Source organism: Phaethon lepturus, unplaced genomic scaffold, assembly GCF_000687285.1.
Source record: "Phaethon lepturus isolate BGI_N335 unplaced genomic scaffold, ASM68728v1 scaffold20591, whole genome shotgun sequence".
In the NCBI taxonomy this organism is placed as follows: Eukaryota; Metazoa; Chordata; class Aves; order Phaethontiformes; family Phaethontidae; genus Phaethon; species Phaethon lepturus.
This window is the reverse complement of record NW_010515876.1, coordinates 6,619-15,704: the sequence shown is the minus strand read 5'-3', so window position 1 is coordinate 15,704 and position 9,086 is coordinate 6,619. Positions and strand designations below refer to the sequence as shown.

Here is a 9,086-nt window from a genome sequence, read left to right as displayed (position 1 = left end):
TCCTACTGGAGTGCCAGCAGAGAGAGATGGGGCTGGGTCCGTGCAGGCAGGGCTCGGCAGCCAGCGTGGTGTGCACAGAGCAGAAAGGTGAGCACCGGGATCCCCGTCACCCGCTCTGTCTACATCAGGGCCAAGCCGGTGCAGACAGATGGTGGGGTAAAGGCTCCTGTCTCCACCCCAGTCTTAGCCTCCCCCCAGGCAGGCAGAAGTGTCACCATAAACCTTTTTGCCAGAAGACATCAGGGGCAGGGTAGAGGCAGCGGAGTGGGACCAACTGGGTGAAGGCATCTCAGCAGGCATGGAGATCTGGGTATCCCCAGTGGACATGCTCTGTTTGCATTAGCCCAATGTGGGGGTGTCCATGCACCCACCCTCCCGAAGCAGAGGGTGAGCTGTCACTCCTGCTGATGACAGTCAGCCCCAGCCCCCAGGAGGGCAGTGAGGGAGGATGTGGCAAGTCCCCAAAAACATGCAGTAGAAGGGAAGGGTGAGAGGGGCAGAGAGGGGCAGGCCATCCAGCCCCTCTGAGTTTCAGTTTTCCCACAGACCTTATAGAGTCCTGCTCGGTGCTGGCAGGCCTGCTCAGCATGGGGGCAATGCTGTGTGGGACCCTGTTGGTCCTGTACCTGTGGACGCGGTGTGGAAGATGGGCTGGACGCTCCTCAGGTAAGAGCAGGACCACAGCACGGTGCACCTGGCCTGCTTGTCGAGCTGGCTGCACTCCTGGCTGGCACGGGTGCACCCCAAACTGGGGCTGGGGACTGCATCCCCCATGCATCACCCTTCTCCTTCATTTTGCAGACAAGCCTCTTATAAAGAAGACAGAAGACACTGGGACATCATCAGATGCTTAGGCAGCCACATTCCTGGTGTCAAAGGCAAGGCTCCCTCAGAACCCCAGAAGACCCCATTCTGTGGAGCCCAAAGAGCAGACCAGTCACTGCAATGGTCAGCAGAGAGGACCCCCTCTGGCAGAGCACAGCCCTCTGCTCTGTGTGCCCCATAGCCCCCAGCTCACCGCACTGAGCCTCTGTGGGTCCCAGTTCCTCCATTTTTCACCATGAAGTCCCTCAGTCTCCAAGGAAGCTCTTCTCAGAATAACCCCTATCTATAGCCCCCTATAATCCCTATAACCCCCTGCAAAGCCATCTGCAGTGGCACCCAGTGCCATCACCCTCACTGCATTCCCAACGGGATCATACCTTTTCCCCTAACCTCCCATGGAAGTGAGGCTTACCTCCTGATCCAGGAACTCACTGTACATGACCACCTTCGCAAAATGAGGAGTGCGCTTAAAAGCTCATGCAGAACAGGGTGAGAAGTCCCTCACCCATTGTCTTTATTCAATCCACTTTTGCATACCAGTAAAAACCCTGAAACCCAAAAGAACAAGAATGCAGCATTATACAGATTCAAGGATATGGAGTCACTTGGTGAGGTGGAAGTAGTGGAATAGGTCCCTTGGTTACCGAGGGATTGCAGATGATTGGGTCAGATACAGGAGACTCAAGATTGCTAACATTGGGTGAGATATCGTCCTGGCCGCCAATAAAGAAGCGTCACATTCCTAATGGAGCAACCCATGGAGTCAGGTCTGAGCCCCAAGCCATCCACCACTTTGGTGAAGCCAGGAGGGGCCTGTCCCAGTGCCATGGGAAGGGAATGAAGGAACCACAAGCTTGACCAGGTTGTGATGAAGGTGTGCCTTGCAAGCCAAGCTCATCTCCACAGAAGGACATGGAAGGGAAGAGTTGGTGCAAGAGGCAGCAAGAAGACACATGTAATAAGAGAGTCACACATGTATTTCAATGCCCTTCAGGTTCTGGCCTCCCACCTCTCCTTCCTTCCCAGCCAGTGGCTTGCATCTGTGACCAGTTTGTGTCTTGCTACTTGCCCTAAGCCCCAAACACAGAGCCCCCTGGGTGGGTGTCTCCTGTCAATGTGTGGCCACAAGGTCATCTTCTGCTCCTCCATGGACATCCATCACTCTTGGGACTTCAGGGTTTCTCATCCTGCTGCTGGCATCTGAGCCTTCTCATCTTCCTGCTGGCTGCCCCAGCAGACCTCGTCCTCCATCCTTGCCTGTCCCAAAGTTTACATCAAAGGCCCAGGGCTCATTCCAGCTCTGGGTAGAGTGTCCCCAGAATAGGGGAAAACAGGAACTTGGACCCAGTTTTGTGCAATAAAGTATGTGCACCCTTTGGAGAAGGTCTTTGTAATAAAGCTGGGATGAGTTGATGCTCTTCAGGTCTCAACATGCAGGACCAGCACCTGCTAGATCCGAGCTTGGACCATGGGTTACTCTGCAAAGATGCTCTGCAGGGACTGCAGTCTCTCACGAAGGGATTTCAGAATTCCCAAGGGGACACAACACCCAAATTCAAAAGAAGCAGAAGGGACATAGGACCATGACTCATTTCCAGAGCAGCTGTTTGTGCCCCGTGCATTGGCCACGTCAGGCTATGACAGTTCCCAGCACTTTCATGCTGGTCAGTGTCAGGAATCTCTTTGCTGATGGCCTGTTTGTTTGCAAAGAAGGAGGACAAAGTCCTTGGGCTCACTGAGCCTCGGTACAAATTAATAGAGTCACCTTTCCCAACTGCTTGACTTTTTACGAGATGAGTTTTGACTCATTTCCAGCCTAATTTTCACCCACTGACTCTTGTACCTTTGTTTAGCATACTACTTTTTTTCCTTTTGGTTGTCAGCCCTAGCTCTGCATGCCTCTGGGGTTTGGGTTTCTCCTGTTTGATCTTCCTACAGGCAGCAGTCTACTCTCCACTCTACTACCCTTCTCAGGCTTTGCCAGATTGAACAGGTTAAACTCAGCCTGAGACTTTCCTGGCCATGCTGTCCTCTTCCCATTGCATGCTCCAGTTTTGCTTCTTATTTTTGTACAGACACAGGTGGAACCATCCACCCTGTTTCTGGCGGGGGCCACATCCTTGCCCAGTGCAAGTCCCATCTTCAATGCACCACCAGCACAGCACTCACCTCCACCTGAACCCTCCTGTTTGGAGCAATGAGTGGTGTTAATTTAATGACCCTTTTGCAAAACCCATTCTTTGCAGCAGCATACTGCTCTGGCTTCGGGCCCTTTCCTTGCACAACTTCAGCGTGCCACCACAAAGGGATGGGAGGACCACAAACCTTCCACCCTCTCAGCATCTTGGGACATGCTTGGGGCAGCAATTTGCAAGGGACATGCCTGGAGCATCATCTGCATAACAGCAATTGGGAAGCAAACTGCTAATCCAGAAGGGGTCTCGCAAGTACAGCCACAGTAAGATAGGAAAATGGCAGTTCCCCTTGTTTTCCAAATCCAACCAAGCCATTCAAAACATCACAAAGTGGGTGTGAGACCCTTTCTCATCACGCATAGTGTCCAGGCTCGCCTGATGGCAAACAGCTACAGTGCAGGTGCTGGCTCCAGCCTCCACAATAAAGCCATTACCAGCTTTAGTAACCTATTTTCTTGCAGTAGATGGTCCCTCACACCGCAAAACGCAACCAGACTCTTTTTAACGATGCTAACATAGCTATATTTCCCCAGTTCTCTGCATAAAGTCTTGATTTAGTTTGTCAAAAGTAGGTATCTTGTACCAGGATGTCAGGGCAGCTGAGGTGCCCGCAGGGGCTGGCACGTATGAGACAGGACCTGAGCGTCAGGAGGGTTTTGTTTGCTCCGTGTTTTCCTGGAACATCTCATCGTTTCGCAAGCTAATGACAAGACTGGCCGCTGTACGGGGCAGCGGGTCACCTCCTGGCAGAGCTGCACAGAAGGTGAAACTCCCAGTGGGCAGCAGGGCAGAGGAAGAGGAGGGCTCTCTGCAGAAATCCCAGCTGGCCCTCCCAGTTGGCCAGTGGGACAACAGGCTCAGCTGGCATCTCTCACAAGGACAGTCCACTCCAACCTCCAGCCTGTGGCCAGGCTGTGAACATGTGGATGCCAGGCAGTCTCCATCCCTCATCCAGCCACCCCAGGGGCAGAAACCAACCCACCTGCAGTGGGGCCAAGAGCACAGGGACCCTCCTCCTGATGGCATGCCTTTGGGGTGAGTAGCATTTGCCTTCACTGCTGACCACAGGGAGCCCATTGGCCATGTTAGCTCCTCCAGCCTGCTCAGTTAGCACTTTGTGAAGCACAGTAGAGGCTGGTCAGGGATCCTGGGTTTCACTTGGGGGTCTGGGGCAGCGGGGAATGACTTGTGATGGCTTTGGAGGCAGGTGAAAGCTTTTTTAGATGAAGTCAGGAGCTCAGCTATCTCTGCTGCACTCCAAGAGCCATGCATTGCAGGTCTACTTCTGCACACATGGTTTTGCCCTATAATCAAAGGTTTGCGCCCCATAATTAAAGGCTTGTGAGCATTACAAGACTGGAGGGAAGCATGCTCAATCCTGAAGCGGTCTCACAGCTGGCCACAGCCTCCTGCCCTGCTTTAATCTTGGCTTATCCTGCACCGTACATGGCAAATTCATGGTATTGCAGCACAGAAGGGGCTTGGCCAAACCTAACAGCACTGTGCATTAACAGGGGCAGCTCCCTGTACAATGGAGCAAGTAGGGATCCATGTTGCCAGGACAAGCCTGGGTGGCTCGTGGATGTGCAGCGTATGGAACTGAATAGTTTTGGAGCTAACAGGGCACACGGGCAAGATGCTGGCAAGAGACATGTCCCTTCTTATGCTCAGGCAGAGCCATAAGGAAGCTACAGACCCTACAGGTCCCTTATTCATAGCTATGGTTTCCTCTCAGACATGGGTGCAAGGATGGGGAAGAGTTCTGCTGCAAGAGCAATATCATGCCGATGGTTCAACTGCAGTTTTGCTTTGGAAATTGTTAAGAAAGGGCTCACAGCTTTGCCCAAGCTGGCCCAGCTCAGAGTAGAAGCTGGTTATTTGATTCAGGCAGCCTTTTAGTGCTGTTTCGTATTTATAAAGGGCATAAGCAGAAACACTCATCTTCTGATTGGGATTGGAGTGAACAAAATTAGGAATGTGCTTTCCCTGTTGGTAGAGATTGCTGCTAAGGCCAGTTTGTACCACTGCCTCGTGGAACTAAAATTTTGCTTTAACTCGCTTGGGTTTCCTCTTTCTTTGGTGATCTACTCACAAACAGTACAATCTTCCCACTTTTTTTTTTTTTAAATCTTGCTCCTGGAAATTTCAGTATGGTGAAATTCAACAGTCAGTATCTCCTGCCTGGCTGGAGACACCTGGTCTGGGACTTGACCACCCAAGCACAGTAAACGCACATGCGACTGTGCTTGCAAGAAACATGCCAAGAAATCAATCAGCTCTGCTAAGTCTCAGCTGCAGGATTGATTTATTGCTTATCACAGGGTAACCTCATCGCTCCTAGTAAAAATAAGGAAGGAGAGCAAAAGGTGCAGGGAGGAAGCATTAAACAGAAGAGCCAGCCATCATCAGGACTGTGCTCTTAACCTGGGGAGTTTGCAAAGTGGAGACTGAGTGCCCTCAATGCATCTGGTTCAGCCTCCTCACAGAAGTGAATTTTGAGGGATGGTTTTGCAAAGGGGCTTTATTGCAAAGGTGCTTTATTGCAAAAACACTTTCCTGATCCCCGCTGCACAGCCTGAATGAAAAAGCTGAGCTAGGCACACAGCATGCTGCAGCTGCCCAGATGCTGTTCATATTTGAATGACTTCTTAGGGATTTGATTTTTAACCTGTTTCATCCTCTTTCTGGCCCCTGTGACTTCCCAAGTGCTACGTCTGACCCCTCGCTTGCCGATGGTCAGACCCGTGCACAGAGCAGTGCCTGAGCACTTTTGGAAATCATTATCCACGGTCAAAAACCTTATTTGCACAACGCAATCATATCCCCGTTGAACTTTTTTTTCTATGGGCCCATTTGAACTCTCCATGTGACCAACACCCAGTTACAGCTCCTTCCTGCACCGTCTCCCTTCAGTTAGTGCTCTTGCAAAAGCATGTCTATGGGACCAGCAGCAATCTCATGCCATGGGTCTGAGCTCAAGCACTTTTCCGCTTGTCCCCACAAGCTTGCCACACAGCTGGACTCCAAGGCATTAAGCACTCTTGATGGTGAAGCTACATCTTTGCTGCTGGCTGCTTGTACAAAAACACACATAAACTCAAATACCCATTTTTTCTGCCTGTTACATGACCAAGAAAAGGGCTCCTGGGATGTGGGATCCATACTGGTGCTACAATGGTTAAATTCAGGGTTTGGATGCAGAGATGAGGCTCAGTTGACTACAGATGCCCCGGGCCATTTGAAATGCCCAGGGCAGGTGTGGGATGGTCACCACCACCATTGAAACCTTTTTGGGGGGCAGGAGCCATGTCAAACACATGAGCAGCTGAGCCCCATCCACCCCCAGGATTTCACCTCCCCTCCTCTTTCCCCTCCTGGCTTTGCAGGCACAGCCGCTGAGAGCCCAGGGGGGTTCCTTCGCCTGGTGGGTGGCCCCGGCCGCTGCGCTGGGCGGGTAGAGGTGCTCCACAACGGGACGTGGGGGACAGTGTGTGACGATGGCTGGGGTTCCCCTGAGGGCCGAGTCGTGTGCCGGCAGCTGGGCTGTGGCACAGTGCTGTCAGTGGCACCAGAAGCTCGGTACGGAGCAGGGACGGGACAGATCTGGTTGGACGAGGTCAACTGCACCGGGGAGGAAATGAACCTCTCCGAATGCCGAGCCAGGTCATGGGGGGAACACAACTGTAACCACGTGGAGGATGCCAGCGTTGAGTGCTCAGGTAGTCCAGGACAGCAGCCATCCGGCTGTGCACCACCTCCACCCCTGCATCCCTTCCTGCTGTACCAGCAGTGATGCAAAAACCATTGTCCAACTGTTCCCCTTGGGGTACCCACAGACTCCAGCATCACTGCCCTGGGCACCCTCCAGCTGCTCAACGGCCCCAACCGCTGCGCCGGGAGGGTGGAGGTGCTCCACAACCACATGTGGGGGACGGTCTGTGATGACGGCTGGGACCTGGCAGACGCAGCGGTGGTGTGCCGTCAGCTGGGCTGCGGCACGGCACTCTTGGCCACCAGCGGGGCTCACTTCGGGAGGGGCCACGATCCCATCTGGCTGGACGAGGTGAACTGCACCGGCACTGAGGCCACCATTTTCAACTGCCGGGCCAGAGCATGGGGTGACAACAACTGCTTCCACGGAGAGGATGCTGGAGTGATATGTTCAGGTAACTCATCTCAAGGTGCAAGAGGGATCAATGTCAGACTTCCAGGGTTTCTTAAGGGATCATGGGATGGCTCCTGCATCTGCCCCAAGGGTGCTCTCCCACGGCATCCCCTTTGCAGCTCTGGGCAGCACCTGCAGCACACAGGAGGGCAAGTTGCCCTGCAAAGCCTTTGCCAACCTCCTGCTGCCATAGGTCCAGTGCTAAGCTGCAGGAACAGCAAAGGGCCATCTGTTTGCAGCAGCATGCATGAATTACTCAGGACATGCCCCAAAGCCTGGTTTGCCTTGGGGGAAACTAGGCTGCACCATGCACAGCTTTCTGCAAGTGTAACTCACCATCCCCAGTTCCTACCCAGCCAGCCAGGCCGGGTCTGTCTCACCCATTGCCCACGATGCAGGACTTTTGATGGAGTTTTTGATGCTTGTGTAGCTCAGCTCTTTTATTTGGGCTGCACAGCAGGGAAAAGGAAAGCACCTTTGTAATAAAGTGCCTTTGCAATAAGGTCCTGCAGCTGGGTTGGGGCAACCCCCGGTATCATCGGGGGATGAAGGGATGGAGAGCAGCCCTGCCCATGGTGGATGAAAAGCTGGACATGAGCCGGCAACGTGCACTCGCAGCCCAGACCAACCGTGTCCTGGGCTGCCCCCAAAGCCACGTGGCCAGCAGGGCGAGGGAGGGGGGATTCTGCCCCTTTGCCCCGCTCTGGGGAGACCCCCCCTGCAGTGCTGAGAGACATGGACCTGTTGGAGCGGGGCCAGAGGAGGCCCCAGCAATGCTCCGAGGGCTGGAACAGCTCTGCTGGGAGGACAGGCTGGGACAGCTGGGGGGCCTCAGCCTGGAGCAGAGAAGGCTCCGGGGAGACCTTCCTGCAGCTGCCAGGGCTGAGAGGGGCTGAGGAGAAAGATGGGGACAGACTTTTAGCAGGGCCTGTTGCGACAGGACAAGGAGTAACGGTTTTAACCTAAGAGAGGGTAGATTTAGGCCAGATATAAGGAAGACAATTTTCACAATGAGGATGGTGAAACCCTGGCCGAGGTTGCCCAGAGAGGTGGTGGACGCCCCATCCCTGGAAACATCCCAGGTCAGGCTGGACGGGGCTCTGAGCAACCTGCTCTGGTTGGGGATGTCCCTGGTCACTGCAGGGGGGTTGGACTGGATGACCATTAACGGTCCCTTCCAACCCAAACTATTCTGTGATTCTATGATAAGGTGACTTTGCAATGAAGTGCCTTTGTAATAAAGCTCCTTTGCAAAGCCACCCCACAAAATTCACTTTTAAGAGGGTGCTGAGCATTGTGGGCACTCGGTCTGCAGTTTGGGCACTCACCGTGCATGGAGGATGCTCAGGCTGGAGCAGAAGCAGCTATGGTTCTCCCAGTGCACTTACTCTTGCATGTTGTCGGCAGCTTCAGGAGTGTCCGTGGCCACTGAGCTCCACCTGGCCAATGGCTCGACGCGCTGCGAAGGCAGGGTGGAGGTCACCCACAACGGCACCTGGGCAGCCCTGTGTGACCAGGGTTGGGGTCTGGCTGAAGCTCGAGTGGTGTGCAGGCAGGAAGAGCGCTGTCAGCACCTGGCGGGTCGCATTTTGGGCAAGGATCCGGGCAAACGTGGCCCAACAGCGTGAGCTGCGTGGGCACAGAGAATGCCCTCTCTGCATGCAAGGTGAAGCCCTGGGGCAACAGCACTTGTCAGCATGGGAAAGAAGCTGGCGTGGTGTGCACAGGTAACACCCTCAGAAGCAACGTGGCATGAGAAGTGGTGGGTCTTGGTCCATCACCTTGATTTTCCACCTCCACAAGCAGCTCCAGACAACATGCTCTTTTTGCATCATGAGGTGTTGGGGGTGTCTGGGGGGCTGGAGAAATTTTGGGCATCCTCCTGGAGTGGTCGGTGCCGA

General features: G+C 53.9%; 1 protein-coding gene across 1 annotated transcript in view; it reads left to right on the top strand.

Moving 5' to 3' along the window:
- Positions 1-9,086, top strand: part of DMBT1 (deleted in malignant brain tumors 1) — a gene marked incomplete at its 3' end in the record, with an annotated part of 32,897 nt that overhangs the window by 18,045 nt on the left and 5,766 nt on the right. The window contains exons 10-13 of the mRNA XM_010295915.1: positions 505-528; positions 1,285-1,286; positions 6,889-7,186; positions 8,593-8,809. Coding sequence (XP_010294217.1) covers positions 505-528; positions 1,285-1,286; positions 6,889-7,186; positions 8,593-8,809 — 541 coding nt within the window. The remainder of the gene's footprint in view (positions 1-504; positions 529-1,284; positions 1,287-6,888; positions 7,187-8,592; positions 8,810-9,086) is intronic.